General features: G+C 41.2%; 1 protein-coding gene across 1 annotated transcript in view; it reads right to left on the bottom strand.

The window, feature by feature from the left end:
- The window catches only part of VPS41 (vacuolar protein sorting 41 homolog (S. cerevisiae)), a 259,706-nt gene that overhangs the window by 115,380 nt on the left and 127,110 nt on the right, over positions 1–17,216 (bottom strand). The window contains exons 5-6 of the mRNA XM_006832263.1: positions 12,395–12,457; positions 8,395–8,460 (exon numbers count right to left, since the gene is read on the bottom strand). Coding sequence (XP_006832326.1) covers positions 8,395–8,460; positions 12,395–12,457 — 129 coding nt within the window. The remainder of the gene's footprint in view (positions 1–8,394; positions 8,461–12,394; positions 12,458–17,216) is intronic.

Here is a 17,216-nt window from a genome sequence, read left to right as displayed (position 1 = left end):
AGCAAGTATATAGAAACTTAAAATTATTAATGCTACCATGGGTACGAGGAAGGGGGACAAGGGGGAGTTTTTGCTTAGAAGAGAGTGTATTAATGTTAATGGCAGTAGCATGATTTGGAAAAGAACATAAGAGTTGCACAACTTGAAGAATGTAATCAATACTACTGAATTGAAGATGCAGAAACTGTTGAGCTGACATGTTTTGCTATGTAAAAATTCAGTACAACTGAAAACAGAGAGCAAGACAGAGAAAGAGAGAAAACGTCCCAGAGTTAATGACAGTTCTAAATAAAACCCACAGCAAGACTTCCTGAGAAGTACATCTCTGAACTGGGCAATGATTGGTGCATAGTCTTAAATGGTTCAGAACATCTCCAAACAGGCCCAGCAATCTCCAGGTTTCTCAGCACAGAGCAAACGATGGCTGGATGGCTCCAGGAAGACAGATGCTAGGCCTAGCACCAAAGTTATGGGGGAAATGGCAATCTGTATGGAAAGAAGGAGAATTTCTTAGAAAAGTTAAGCGAAATCAATGAAGTGAAAACAGGAGAGGAGTCCTGGTATGGCGTTGCGGGTTAATGCACTGGACTGCAAAGTCGGTTTGAACAGCAAGGTCGGCAGGTCAAGCTCACCAGCTGCTCCTTGGAAACCCTATACAGGGTCACTATGGGTCAAAACTGACTCCATGGCACACAACAACATTATAAACAGAAGGAGTCCTGAGGGCTTAGCAGTTAGCGCTTGGCTGCTAACTGAAAGGTTAATGGTTTTAAACTAATGGTTCAACATGCTATCATTAGGACATAAATTTGGTGGCTGCCTGTGCTTTAATATACAGTTGATGAGGAAGTCGGATTTATACCTGTTGGCATCCAATTTATTCGGACTCACAGTGACCTTTAGGACAGAATAGATCTGCCCCATCAGGTTTCCAAGATGAATTCAAGGCTGATGCAGAATGCCACAACTTTCTCCTGTGAAGCAGCTGGAGGGTTTAAACCATCAACCTATTGGTTAACAGTTGGGTACTTTAACCACTGAACCCACCAGTACGCCTATGAAAGCCTTGTTGTTGTTGTAAAATGGCTCTGAGCCAATTCCAACTCATAATGACCCTGTACATGGTTCCCAAGGAGAGGCTGGTGAGATTCAACTGCCAACCTCGCGATTCAAACCGACCTTCCAGTCCTGTGTTTTATGCTACAGAGCCACACCAGGATTCCTTGGAAGCCTTAGAGCACCTAATTTTAATTCTTAAAAAATGCTCTGATGATTCATTTAAGAACCACAATAATAAACAATGTGTGAGAAACATTTGCAGCTAGAAGGCTGCCTACAATTAAGCTTCTGGCCACTTAACGGAAATACTATGCAGGAGATCCAAGCAAGGTCTGGAGAAGAGATCAAGAAATAGGATAATGACTACAAAGACACCAAGTCCTTTCTAACCTCAAGAACCTCAGTTCCAATCTGGCCAGAGGATATAAGCCAACATACGTAAACACTTCTGAATTTCATGTTTAGTGATCACAACGGTAAGAAAAGGCTTACGGTAGTGTCTAAATTCTAAAACGCTATCCATTCTTATAAAAAGCTGCTCGATTTAATTTCCTTCCAAAATGGAATAAAAGTACAATTTGTGGTTTGCAAGTCACCACTGGAAATTTACAGAAGCTAGCTTATGCTAGAGGTGGTTTCTCTGTCCTTCAGGAAAAATTTGCCACATGCTTTCAGCCCTAAACTGTGAAGCCTTCTCCTTTCATTCAGACAGGTCCTTTCCTTGTTTGCTGACATTTTACAGCTTACCAAGCAACCTGTCTCTGCGGCCAGGTCCCCACATTCTATCCCACCACAACGCCAAACAGCTGACTATCTCGTTTCTGAAAATGAACGGCGCTGCAAACAGCAGCCTGACAATTTAATAATTTGTTGAAGCAGTGGAAGCTGTTATTATGAGGTGTATTTCAGAGTTCAAAGGTAAAGGTCACAGGAAGCTCAAGTTTATCTGCTGACAGTGGGAGTTGGGCAATTAAAAGAGAATTCAGACCAGAGCTGCTGGCAGACTTATTTCTAAAATGGGAACGACATTGTTATTCCATGTATTAGAATTCTTGATACACAGAAGGTTACAATTTGAAAAAAAAATCCATGTTTGAAAGCTCTCTCCAATGGCACTTTTAAAAGATGTGCTTTTTCCTTTTTTTTTATAAATTTTTTTTCCAACATGGAAACAAAACAGAATTGAAAATAAGCTTTTTATGCTCGTGTGTCAAATAGTGGAGTCCATAAATCCAGCTACAGTATTCAACTACTAAGAAGTTACCTTGAAAACCTAAAATAAAACTTTATGCCAGACAGTACAATAGTCTCCTATTCCTAGTCCCTGGTGGATAAGGAAATATCTCTGAAGACTTAAGAAGCAGACACTTAAAAAGGAAATACAACTGCTGAAATACTACAATGTGTCAAACTACAGTTTCAAGTTTGTTTGTTTTTTCCTGCAGGACTACTCTGAAATGTATGTTCTAATTGCTTTGCATGTTTGCTTTTTTTATGGTATCTAATTGTTTTTTTGGAGTCCTGGTGTGGTGCTGTGGGCTAATGCATCAGACTGTAAAGTCGGTTGTTCAAGCTCATCAGCTGCTCCTTGGAAACCCTATATAGAGTCACTATGGGTCAGAATCAACTCGATGACACTTAACAACAACAACAAATTGCTTTTTAAAGAATGCTTTTTACAGAAATCTGTATTTTAAAATTATATCAAAACAATGAAAATATCAAATCAGTTATCTCTCTCAAATATTATTAAGAAATGACATTGGGAATAATCTCACTGTAGAACCTACATTTCTCCCATTTAGCTTCTTGAGAAACAGCGGCATTTTAACACACGGTTTATAGAGAAGGTGGCATGTAATTCCAAGGACTCATTTAGCTGACAGTCAGATCAGTGTTCTTAAGGGTTAAGAATGCCTTCATTCCAGATTGACACCTTCACCTGCCTAGCCTTCATTCCAAGTTTTCATTCTTTCTTTTTAACTAGATTAATTCTTATAGGCAGAAAGTGAAAAGTTCTCAGATGATATTTTCCTTTACCCCTCTCCTCCCCATATGATCTGCCATCTGTTCTAAACAGAGGAGTCTTGACAATCTACAGTCTATGGTCATTTACGACATGCTGGGCTCTTCAAAATGTGTGCTTAATTAAAATTTACAGCTGGAATACAGTGAGCTGCTATTGGATCAGGTGTGATTTTTGCTTTGCTCATTTTTCAAAGGTATCAAATCCCATAATTTAGTAGTTAAAAAAAAAAGCAGCTCTCTCCTAAATGCTTGTTAACATTTTCAAAATGAAAATACTCATTCTACAATAGTGTCGTTAGGTGCCGTGGAGCTGTTTCGGACTTGGCGACCCTATACACAGCAGACTGAAACACTCCCGGTCCCATCCTGTGACAATTGTGAGGGAGATCCCAGTTGTGTCACAATATTGAGCCCTTTTAAATAGCCATTGCCAAAAGCTTTTCTTTGGGAGTTTTAAAAATAAAATAAATATATTCTTTAATGAAATTAAAAAAAAAAAAAAAGTTCAAGACATTTTCAAGTAAATAAATCTGCATGTCAAAACATGCAAATGCCAAAACCACTCGGCAGCAGAGCCTATCTTTAAAAGTGCAGACCACACGTAATACAGTAAGAAGGAAGCTAGTTTACATTTTGAAAGCCTTTTAATTATGTAGCAGCATACAGAAGTTATTGAAGTTTACTGAGCAAACTCTCATTTTTATAAGTCTTGTTGTTGTTAAACGCTGTGGAGTCAGTTCTGACTCATAGTGACTCTGTAGAGGGTTTCCAAGGAGCAGCTGGTGGATTTGAACCACTGACCTTGTGGTTAGCAGTCAATTGTTTATCCTACAATGCTAAGCATAAAACAAAGCACAAAAAACCCAACAAACGTGTTAGGCAGTTAAAACAAGGACGAGGGGTTAACCACAGATCAACCACAAAGAATGCAGAAAACGACCGGGACTACAAGGAGATTCTAATAAAAGGAAAAATAGAAAAGGGAATTTTCCCCAAAATCAGGCATATAGAAAAAAAGCCTAAGACTGAGTGGATGTAATGGGAAAGAAGTACATCAGATCCAGGAAGAAATGACCAACTGTGGGCCCTATATTAAGACAGTAACACACAGGGACCAGGAGATAAGTTATCAGGAGCCCACCCTTGAGGAAAAGCAGCATAAAAAGTGAACCCAAGAACTCACACGGCGCTGCCCTGCACTTGTGAGGTGGAACCCTGTTCTCCTCTCTGGGAGGCTGTAGTCTATCCTTTAATAACTCTTCTTGCTTACGTAAACCTCCGTCTCTCTGGTTCCTTTGGTGTGTGTACTGTGTTTGTGTCCTGCTGATTCTTTGGAGAGATAATGGGACCAGACTAGGCCGTCTCATTCCTGCTGTGACAAACCCACTGCCATCAAGTTAATTCCAACCCATAATGACCTGTTGTTGTTGTTGTTTAGTGCTGTTGAGTGATTCTGACTCACAGCTACCCTGTGTAGGCTTTCCAAGGAGCAACTGGTGAGCTTGAACCACCGACTGTACAGTTCAAACTGACCTTCCAGCCCAGCAAATTAATCCGCAGCATCACACCATGACTCCAATTACCCTATGGTGGTAGTTATGTGCCGTGGAGTCGGTTCCAACTCATAACGACCCTGTACAGGATTTCCACAGCTGTAAATCTTTATGGGAGCAGAAAACCTCATCTTTCTCCTGTGGAACGGCTGGTAGTTTCGAACTGCTGACCTTGAGATTAGCAGCCCAACTTGTAACCATTACACTACCAGAGCTCCTTAATGACCCTATGTTGTTGTTGTTGTTGTAGTTAAGTGCCGTTGTGTTGGTTCCGACCCATGGCGACCCTGTACAGGGTTTCCGAGACTGTAAATCTTTAGGGGGGAGCAGAAAGCTTCATCTTTCTCCCGTGGAGCAGATGGTAGTTTCGAATTGCTGACCTTGCGGTTTGCAGCCCAATTCATAACCACTGTAAAACTGCCCTTAAGGTTTCCAGAGTTTGCAATCTTTGTGGAAGCAGACTGCTTCGTCTTTCTCCCATAGAGTGGCTGACAGGTTCATACTGCCCAACTTTCAATAAGCAGCCCAGCACTTAACCCACCGAGCCACCAGGACTCATATTTACATCATATACTTTAATGGATCCAAAGAAATCAACCGATAGTTTGTATCTTGTCACTGCTGCCTGTTGTCCAGTCGATTCTGGCTCAGCTTGACCCTCTATGACAAACAGAACCACACCATAGGGCAATCATTACAGGAGTAGATGGGTTTGAACTGTTGACCATTTGGTCACCTTAATCACTGAGCCACCATGGTTGCTGTTTGTATATAAAACCAAAAACCAAACCCATTAGTGTTGAATTGATTCCAACTCAAGACGACCATACAGACCAAGCAGAACTGTCCCACATGGTTCCAAGGCCGTAAATCTTCTGCGAAAGGAGACGGTCACAGCTTTCTCCCAAGGAGCAACTGGTGGTTTGAACTGCTGTCCTTTCAGTTAGCAGCCAGAAGTTTAACTACTACATCACCAGGGCCTCTGCTTGTATTTAGAAGATACAGTTGCATGTGGCCCTGTGGGCCGATGTGCTGGACTGTCAGGTTGGTTTGCATCGCAAGATCAGCACTTCATGCTTACCAGTCGCTCCTCAGAAACCCTATACAGGGTTGCTATGAACCAGAACTGACTTAACAACACTTAACAACACCAATGTTTATGCTGAGTCCTGGTGTGGCACTGAAGGATAATGCACTGGACCACAAAGTCAGTTTGAATCGCAAAGTCAGAGGTTCAAAACTCACCAAGTCCACAGTTTGCGTCCACCCATTGCTCTGTGAGAGAAAGATGAGGCTGAAGTTCCCCTGAAGATTTAAAGCCACAGAAACCCTAGGATCTCTATGACTCGGAACCCACTGCATGGCACTTAACAATAAACACTCCAATAGCAATTCTTCAACTTCATGAATTTTTGAATGGTCAAAATGGCTCAAACCAACACAGGAAAAACCTACCTTTAAATTCTGAGTTCTTCTGTTTAGAGATCATCAACATCTCTCCAGCACTTTTTACTTTTAATTTCACTGGACTGCGAACCACAAGGTCGGCAGTTCAAATGACCAGCTACTCAGAGACCCTACACAGGGTCCCTATGAGTTAGAAACGACATGACAGCACTCAAAAACAATATTAACTAAACTGAAAAAAATTATTCAAATTTCATCACGGCTTTTTTTTTTTACCCCCCAGCATCCTACTAAAACTGGTGTGGCACTGTAGGATCAGCACTGGACTGCTAACCAGAAGGTTAGTAGTTCAAACCCACCATCTGCTCCTCAGAAATCCTATAAAGGGTCACTGTGCGCTGACAGCACTTAACAACAATACCTTCAAGAAATAGAGGACAACTGAAATTTCTTAATCCCTAAAATTGAGTATTGGAACTCAAAACTAAGGTTGGCCCAAGTATTACAGTAAATATCACACTAGTGAAATACTCAAACCAAAGTGACTCATTCATATTTTAACGAGTATTATTAAGTAGGTAGCAGGTATCTTAGAAACGGATCCTCCAGCCTCACTTAAGCGTTCAGATGATGCCAGCATCAGCCCACATTTGGATTGCAGCCTCATAAAAGACGCTGAGCCATAACTGCTCGGCGAGGTACCTCATTCTTCATTCTTTGCTACCACTGTTTACTCACAAGTGTAAGTCACAGCTAGGTAAAGTGATAACTTACACAAAATTTCTTAAGCAGAGAAGTGTTTAGTAAATACTGTAATAATAAAAAGTTTTTAAACATTTTCTAAAATAGACAAAGAAAAGAAAGTTATAAATTTCAGAAGTAAATCAACTACAGATCCAAGCTAGAGAATGCTAGATACATTCCTAATGTAATTCCCACTGATTAATCCCATTGACATTTTTATAAACTAATGACTTGAAAGGCTAAGGATAGCAATGGGTTGTGGAGTGGGAGGAAAGAGGTTGACTCTCACTAGAGCGGGTTGCGGTCTTGGCTTCCTACCCTGAAATGGAATTGGGCTACAGAAACTGCCACTTGACCATGACTATTCCGGTACTTGAGAAATGCTGGGTACTATAATGACCAGTCTCTGCCCCATTACATACTCCATGAAGTATCAAAAATACAGATCACCACCATCAAACACTTGAAACCATTCAATATCTGAGCCTCGTGACGGTACTGAAATAACTTGAGACTACCTCCTTTTCACTGAGCTATAAACCACATGGGAAATAACAGTCGGAGTTCTAAGAAAGTGTTAACATTTTCTGTTTTAAAAATGGTTTTAAAGATATCTCTGGTTAATAAAAGGTAGAGAAAGTTAACTTGATTTTCTCTATAGGCAGAAAAATGTTTTAAGTTTAGAATTTACTATATAGACCTATGGACTACTGGTGGAGTGCTGTAGGATAGGCACTGGACCTCGAACCACATGGTCAGCGGTTCAAACCCACCAGCTGTTCCTCGGAAACACTGTACAGAACTGATGTGTCAGAATCAACTGGATAGCACTTAACAACAACATAGAGACCTATTAAACAGAAGATATAAATTCATGTACAAAGGATTTTACTCTCTTATTGTTCAATGCCAGGCTGGCTGTGTGCTGATTCCGATGCACAGGGAGCCTGGATAGGGTTTCGGAAGCTGTAAATCTTTATGTAAACACCTCATAGACTTGAACTGCTAACCTGGTGGTTAGCAGCCCAACATGTGACCTACTATGCCACCAGGGTTCCTTTAAGTCTTAATAGAATTGAAATAATAAGATATGCCTATGAATGATTAAAGAGCAGCCATAAGGAGCTCTGCTATCCTCAGGGTCAGCAACCAGCGTTCCTGTGGGAGAAAGATGAGGCTTTCTGCTCCCGTAAAGATTTACAGCCTCGGAAGCCCTGTGCAGGGTGTTTCTATGGGTCAAAATTGACTCCATGGTATGTAACAACAACAACAACATAACTGCTATAAAACTTTACGGAGGCCTGTAAGAGATTTCCTCTTTCAAGGGGAAACATTAGTTTGTTTTTCTATTATTTTTAAATGCTACTTTAAAAACATTAAGGGTAAATTCAAAAACAAACACCAAACGTTGCCGTGTTGTTTGTTGTTGTTGAGCACCGTCAAGTTGGTTTTGACACATAGCGATCCTGTATGGGGTTTCCAAGGAGTGGCTGGTGAGTTTGAACTGCCAACCTTGCTGTTCAAACCAACTTAACAACATTAAGGATAAATTTAAAAACAAACATAAAATGCTGCATGTGATGGAAGAAATGCGAGCATTTACCTTCTTCCCTCCTGTCACAAACTGCTTGCAACTGGATCTCACAAACTGCGGGTGCATGGCAATGATCTACAAGGAAAAAGGATCAAACACTGGTTTAGAAGTCACTGTTAAAGCACAGAAGTGAAAACCCCTTTGCATATCACAGGGAGTATGATGTAAACTGTATTCTGATTATTTATCTTTGTAGAAGTATTCTGAAACAATTAAAGGAATTCAAGTTGTGTTCACATGTACAAAGATTTCTTCTATGAAGTTAGAGCAAAAGTAAGACATTAGAACAAATTAGCTGTGGTGTCTGACTGAGAGAGGAAAGACCCCTCCCCTTTGTCAGTGGCAACAAAGGAGGCCAAGCGTGGCAGCAAGATGTCATAGCTTTTTATAACTGAATATGATTCAAAACAGAACAGAGAAAGAATTCGACAATCTCCCTGTCCAAGATGCCTTCTAATGATTGATGGTACCAAGAGTAATAGGGGTGCAACGCAGTTTCGCAAACATTTACTATAGTTACACCACGACCCTGTCAGTGGGAGAGACATCAGAGCTGTAGGAACCAAGAGGTTACAGACCTCAGCCTTTTAGGACCTTCTCTTACCTATAATCTATGTTACTATCCTCCTGGTTCTCATCCACTTGCCACTCAGCCTATACCTCCCATCCCAGGACATGTATGTCTCAAGTCTGCTCCTACTGTAGTCACGATTTGGTTTATTATGAATATATACTACCATCAACATGGCAGATGAGAGACAATGAAGTTCTAGTGAATCTACTCAGTACACCTATGCCTGCTGGGCTCACCTTCTGAGGCTATAAGCATGCATTTCCTCCGCCTCTTCAGCTTTCTAACCCTAAGCCATCCGGAAATCACTGACGTAATACAATTTGGTTTATTTCTAAAGTAGCCTATAAACTATTTATTTCTAAGCATAAACACATATACACAATTATAGTTTTATAAACCTTCAACTGAGGAGTCCGGTAGTGGAGTGGACTAGGAGCTGGGCTTCTAAACGAAAGGTAAGGAGTTCGAATCTACCAGTTGCTTCCTGGAAGAAAGATGAGGCTTTGTGCTCCCATAGTGATGTGCAGCCTCAGAAATCCTACACAGGGTTGCTATGAGTCAGAACTGACTCAGTGCCACACAAACACCACCACACCAAACCTTCACCTATATGTATTTTTCATTCTCATGAATTTATTACATTTTCCTTTTCCAATGGAATAAGTTGATCTTCCCACACTGTTGTTTTTAGGCCTTAGCTTATGAAACCCTCATTCCTCTAACAATTCCCATCTCCCAGATTAGCCCTTTATGCCTTCAATGTTTTCTTAACCCACCTTAGATTATCAGTTTCAAATCCTTTTCACATTCTGTTTTTTCAATTTGAAATGTCTCATGAAAATCCGTTTAGTTCTCTGATAATGCATAACTGTAGATATTGACCCTTATTTCAGACCTCCCTAAGCAACTCAATCACACATCTGAGTTATCTCTTATCTTAGACTCCAAGAAAAAAATGAAGACATTAGGGCTGCCTCCTGTAACTGTTCCCTTCTCACTGGCCAGTGTCACAGAAATTGGGCTCAATCCTACCTCCTTCATGCCTGTCTTCATGCCAGGCAGAGGTTGTAGGGCTCTGTTCTAAGGTGACCCTCCCATCTGGACTGTTGATTTCATTCATTACTACCATTCCAGTGAGTGACCCTTTCTGAAATTTACCCTCAAATAAAACATGGCCTGCAGAAATCTTCCCTGGACACTGGTTCTCTATCAGCTGCTCTTTCTTCTTTAATACCAAAATTTCTTGAATAATAGTCAATACTGGCTTTTCTTTTTGTATCTAATTATTAATATTATTGGAGTCCTGGTGTGGTACTGTAGGATTATGCACTGGACCACAAGGTTAGTTTGAACCACAAAGTTGGCGGTTCAAACTCACCAGCCACTCCTGGGAAACCATATACAGGGTTGCTATGAGTCGGAACTGACTCGATATTACTTAACAGCAACAATTATCAATGTGTGGTGAGCCTCCTGCTATTCAGCTGTCCTCACTAAAGCCACTAGTAACATCATAATTACCAAATAAATGACTTCACTCTACCTATGCTTCACACTGCCAATGGCCCTGATGCCACACATTTCTTTTGGAAATTCTTTTTCTCTTGGCTTCCAGACACTACCTTTCTGAGCTTCCTTCTGGCTTTAGAATGCTTCTTCTTAGACTCATTTGCTGTTTTCACTCAATGTCTTACCTTAAATTAGAGTTTTTCAGAGTTTCACTATTAGACCTCTCTTCCTCCTCTAGAGCTTTTAACTGGATAATATAGTTTAAACTGGCTTTCTCTTACTCAAATGTAGGTGTCAAATTTGTGTCTTTAGGACCAGTATCCACCTTGAACCCCATGCTCATGTTTCCTAAAACCTCCCTAACACCTCTACCCAGTGCAAATAAGCTCAGGAGTCAAGACCAAACTAACAAAGTCTTATTCAAACCAAGCTCTTCTTCTGTAGCTGAAGCCATGCCCACATGTCATCAATGAAGCAAGAACCGGAAAGCACCCTCAGCAATTTCACCTTTCATCACCTTCATTTCATCTGCCTCTGGTAGCGTAGTGGTTATGAATCGGGCTGGGAACCTTAAGGTCAGCAGTTCAAAACTACCAGCTGTTCCGTGGGACAAAGATGAGGCTTTCTGCTCCCATAAAGATTTACAGCCTCGGAAACCCTGTACAGGGTCGCTATGAGTCAGAACTGACCCCACGACACTTAGCAACAACAACAAGACTTGGCTAAATCTACCTCCGAAAGGCTTTCCAAATTAATTTCCTCCACTTCATTTGGAATCTGCACATTGCTCCTTTATTGAGACCTGGTAGTACCCCTGCATGGAATAATGGACTCGCCTTCTCAATTGTCTTTCGTCCCTATCACTCTCCTGCTTAATAAATCACCCTCAATCCTTAATAAATAGGCTTGGCTTCCTAAACACACACCAGATCCTAGCTGTTATTTCTAAGTTGATGAGTAAATGTTTGAATAAACAAGTGGAAAAAATGAATGGCTTCCTCCTTTAACTACCAAAATACACACTTTGCTACTTCTAGTCACATTAAGTACTAACACAGACCACTGAAAGTGTTATTAGCAAAAGCGGACTCTCCTGACCTTTGCTCCCCTCTCGTCTCTACTGTATACAGTTGCCACATTAATATGACTAAAGCTTAGTTTTAACTAAAGCTTCTTTGTTCATAAACATCCAACAATTTCTCTTTATCTACCAAATGAAGTCACGTTACATAAAGCCTGCATATAAAGCCTCTCCACGTCAGCCCTTTCCCAATCAGTATTTTTGTTGCTGCTGTGGTCAAGTGTTGTCAAGTCGATTCAGATTGATAGCAACCCTGTATATATAGGGTTTCAGAGGAGTGACTGGTGGGTTTGAACTGCTGACCATGCAGTTAGCAGTCCAGTACTCATAAAACAGTGTGCCACATCAGGGCCCTTTACTTTACTCACATTTAAGTTAAACTATTTGTCACTTTCTGAACATCGTCTGAACTTCCTAGCCTCAATTCCTATTATGCTGCCTTTACCTCACGGAAAGCCAGCATCTCCATTTATTAAAGCCTATTTGTACATCACTCCCTCTATGAAGCCATCCCTAACAAGGATGGCTAAAAGCTCCTTCCCTCAGCTCTTAAGTCCTAAACAGTGTTGTAATCGCAATGAGCTGTTAATCATAGACTGTGTGTGTGTGTGTGTGTCATCTTACCCAATACATTAAAGCTACCTGAGAAAACACTGAGACCCTAAGTACATCCCCTCCTTCTGCACAACCGTCAAGTGTTGTAGCCAGATCATCGTAAGTGTTGAGTAAGTAGATGCTGACTGACAAAACTAACAATGTGGGGCTGGTAGTTCTCAGAATATTATAATCCTGATTGCTACTGTTGATAAAACACTTAGAAAAATTAAAACGTACTGAATACTTACTTTAATGGGACAATCAAAAGTCTCATGAAATTCTTCTCCAGTATACAGCCCAAATACCTGCACCTAAAAATAAATGGACCAAATCAGTTCACCATGATAACAGCAAAAAACGTTGTGAAGCAATAAGAATACCTACTCTCATGAAAAAAACAAAAACAGACATTTAATAACCCGAAGGTCCTGGTGATCTCCATTATATATTCAATTAAACAATTCCATCAGGGTGACAGGGTTCCAGAGCAATTAAGCCTTTATAATTATCCCATGGATCCAGACCCATTTACGCAACACAGATTTGTTCTATTAAATGGATGCCAACTTTTAAAAATGAAATAGATACGTACAGGATATTAATATTTCTTTTATGAATTCCCCGTATCCTATTCCTAAAGAGCTGCCCCCCACCCCCACCTTTTCCTTCAAGCAAAGGAGAGTTTCTTTTTGAAGTCAAATATATAAATCTCCTGCACAGATGGATCAATGTGGTGAGAGATTAGATGGACTTCATTTACAATCCCATGCAGAATCCACTGAGAGTGTATCAACATATGATTTAATTTCCTGCTTATCAGTTCTCCCTTTAAAGTTATTCCAGGCTACTGTACTCATACTTAATCTCTTTTCTCAATGGTTCACTTAAATAAACAAACAAACATGGAATATAATATCAGGAGGTGCAGAAGGCAGTCTGGTCTTTTTTCTTAGTTCCTATGAGCCACACCACACCTGAGGCTAATGAGTGGAGCTGTATCAGACCAAGAGGGACCCCCTCCCACACTTACATTAATGAACTTCCTGAGGCATAAAGTAATCTATCATGTCTCTGTGGGAAGGCCAATAGAGCCCTGAGTGTGGAGGCTCTGATGAGCTTCCTGGTTGGCGAGAACATCTGCTCTCAGGAGGGTCATGAATCCCTGAGGATATGGAAGATGTACACTGGGACTCCTTCTCAGCCTATATGTCTCTTTCTATGTACGCTGTGTAGCTGCAATAAATATATGGTGGGAATATAGCGTACTCCCTGTGAGATCCTATGAGTTAGTTCAGCAAATTATAAAATTCAAAAGGACTATATGAACCAGCATAGGCTGGCATCTGCCTATTTGGCTGTCGGAAGGGCAGAATCCTTTTAACTTGTGAATTCTGTGCTAGCTCCGGTGGCTAGAGCCAGAGAAGTGTTACATGGACAACTGATCTGAAGGAAGGTGCCTTGCTAACTTGTGAGCTCTGATACTGTTGCATGGGACTGGGGTTAGAGGGTGAGTGCCACAGGGACAGCTAATGACAAGTATGAAGAAGTGGGCAGAGGGGACTGGATTCACGCTGATCCTTACCATCTGATTCACAACAAAGGCAGCGTTTTCCCTTTGTTGTGTTAAGTGTTGTTGAGTTGGTTCTGACTCATAGCAACCATGTCAAACATTTCCAAGGAGTGGCTGGTCAGTCTGAACTGTTGACCTGTGGTTAGCAGTCCAGTGCTTATCCTACAGCAGCATACCAGGACTCCAGGAAATAGTGTTATTGTTGTTGTTAGGTGCCATCGAGTCGGTACCAACCCATAGAGACCTTATGCACAGCAGAACAAAACACTGCCCGATCCTGGGCCAACCTCACTACTGTTGCCACGCTTGAGTCCATCGATGCTGCCACCTGACCAATCCATCTCATTGGGTGTCTTCCTCTTTTCCTCTGACCCTCCACCTTACCAAACACGATATCCTTCTCCAGTGACTGTTCCCTCCTGACAATATGTTCAAAGTATGTGAGACAAAGTTTGGCCATCTTTGCCTCCAAGGAGCACTCTGGCCGCACTTCATCCAAAACGGATCTATTAGTTCTTTTGGCAGCCCATGGCACTTTCAATATTGTCCTCCAACACCATATCTCAAAAGCATCAATTCTTCTACGGTCTTCCTTATTCACTGTCCAGCTTTCACATGCATATGAGGTTACTGAAAACACCATGACTTGGGTTAGGCGCACCTTAGTCCTCAAGCTGACATCTTTACTCTTCAACATGAAGCAACATGCAGCAGATTTGCCTAATGCAATACGTCGTCTGATCTCTTGACTGCTGCTTCCCTAAGTGTTGACAATCGATCCAAGAAGAATGAAGTCCTTGACAACTTCAATCTTTTCTCCGTTGATAAGAATGCTGTTTATTGGTCCAGTGCTGAGGATTTTTGTTTTCTTTACATTGAGATGTAATCCATACTGAAGGCTGTTGCTCTTTGATCTTCATCAGTAAACGTTTTAAGTCCTCACTAATACAGTACAAATCATAAATTTACAGTTTGAGAAATTTTTACAAAATAACACATAACAGTAAGCACCACGCAGATCAAGAAATAAAACATCTCCAAGAATCCAAGAGGCTCCTTTGTGTCCCTCTGCCATCAACAAAATCCTCAAACTAACCATAACCCTGAATTCTATCATCATAGATTAGTTTTGATGGTATTTGAACTTTATTCAAGGGGCTTCAAACAGGTGTGAAAGTGCCAGGAAAATTCACTCAAGTTATGATACCATTTTAAAAGTCATGCTCAAGTATTATTATAAAACCTTCATAATGCTCATCATTCTGTGACTACTATTTTTATGATCTTCTGTCAAATATGGGTTCCAATCATGGCACACAGTATAATGTAACACACTGCAAATTTGATTAACCTTGAAGTATTCTCTTAGAAACTATTTTTGAAATTGCAAATATGAGGGGCTTCAAAAGTTCATGGAAAACTTCCACTAATTTTATTTTATTTGGTTTTTTTTTTTTTTCTTCCACTACTTTTAAATTCCATTTTTCCACAAACTTTTTGAGTCCCTTAATACATGTATGCCCTACCTACCAACTTTCTTATTGCTCAGAGAGTATACAAATCACTACTTTTATATAGATGTATAAGCATAGGAGTGAAGTCCTGGTGTGGCGCCGTGGCCTAATAGGTCAGACCGCAAAGTCGTTTCAACTAAAAGGTTGGTGGTTCAAGCCCACCAGCTGCTCCTTGAAAACCCTATGTTGTTGTTGTTATGTGCCCTGGAGTCGGTTCCAACTCATAGTGACCCTACATAGGGTTTCCAAGGCTGTAAATCTTTACGGGAGCAGAAAGCCTCATCTTTCCGCCGTGGAACAGCTGGTAGTTTCGAACTGCTGACCGTGAGATTAGCAGCCTGATTCGTAACCACTACGCTACCAGAGCTCCTTTGGAAACCCTATACAGGGCAACAAATAAGCATAGGATGTATGGCACTTCTTCTAAAATGGTGGTTAAGTAGGAGAGAAAACAAAACAAAACACCATGTGGGGGTTGTATATATTTGCCCCAGGAAAGCTTGACTGATCCCAACAAATCAGAACAGTCGAGTGACAGTAAGTAAGGTCCTACATCACCTGAATCTTGCTGAGCAAATCAACTAATGCTTACAGGGCCAACTTGCTTCTCCCATCATAATCTATCTGTATTCAGTACAACACTTAAAATCTGATTCTAGCACTAATAACCTGAATCTGCAAGTGCCTGCATATACCTTATCTTGTTGTTATTAAGCGCCATTGAGTTGGTTCTGACTCACAGCAGCCCTGTATAGGATTTCTGAGGAGCAGCTGGTGGGTTCGAACTGTTGACTTTGTGGTTAGCAGTCCAGTGCTAAACCAACAGCGCCACAATCTTAGTGGCATTCAAACCTGACTGCACAATGAAAAAAATCCCTGAATACTAATGCCTAGACTATTCCCTACAACTTGTTGAACAATGAAATCAAACTTCCTAATGGGGTGAAGTCCAGTCCATGATATTTTAAAACCTCCACCATTGTTTCTAATATGTTGTTGTTAGGTGCCATCTAGTTGGCACCGACTCATAGCGACCTTATGCACAGCAGAACGAAACAATGTCTGATCCTGGGCAAACCTCACTACTGTTGCCATACTTGAGTCCATCGATGCTGCCACTTGGCCAATCCGTCTCGTTGGGGGTCTTCCTCTTTTTCTCTGACCCTCCACCTTACCAAACATGATATCCTTCTCCAGTGACTGGTCCCTCCTGCCAATATGTCCAAAGTATGAGAGACGAAGTTTGGCCATCTTGACTTCCAAGGAGCACTCTGGCTGCACTTCGTCCAAAACAGATCTATTAGTTCTTTTGGCAGCCCATGACACTTTCAGTATTCTCCTCCAACACCATAATTCAAAGGCATCAATTCTTCTACGGTCTTCCTTATTCACTGTCGAGCTTTCACATGCATATGAGGTTATGGCAAATACCATGGTTTGGGTCAGGATCACCTTAGTCCTCAAGCTGATAACTTTGCTCTTCAACACTTTAAAAAGTTCTGTGCAGCAGATTTGCCTAATACAATACATCGTTTGATTTCTTGACTGCTGCTTCCGTGAATGTTGATAGCTGTCAAATTGGTTCCAAGTGACCTGTATGGGGTTTCCGAGGAACAGCTGATGGGTTTGAACCGCTGACTTGACGTTAAGGCGGACCTAATGATCCAGTGCTTATCTTACAGTGCCATACTAGGGCTCCCACTGCATTCTCATCAGGTGGAAGAGCAAAAAAATTATTATTTAACAGATGATGCTGCAGAAAAATAAACTACTTATCTAAGGTCATAAAAGCAGAAAGTAAAAGAGTGGGAGCAGACTGACTGGTGACCACGTTCATCACTGATAAGGGGAAGTGAGGAAAAAACAGCAATGAAGCTGGGAGCTAAGCCCTACAACGTTCAATAGACTACTGTGAACCTGGATGGAGGCCCAGTTGGCCAGCAGTGTGGCAAGACCTGGGGACTCTTGGGCCCAGAGTCAGTGACA

Source organism: Chrysochloris asiatica, unplaced genomic scaffold, assembly GCF_000296735.1.
Source record: "Chrysochloris asiatica unplaced genomic scaffold, ChrAsi1.0 scaffold00006, whole genome shotgun sequence".
Taxonomy (NCBI): Eukaryota; Metazoa; Chordata; class Mammalia; order Afrosoricida; family Chrysochloridae; genus Chrysochloris; species Chrysochloris asiatica.
The sequence above is the reverse complement of the archived record's forward strand: the minus strand, read 5'-3'. Positions and strand labels throughout refer to the sequence as shown.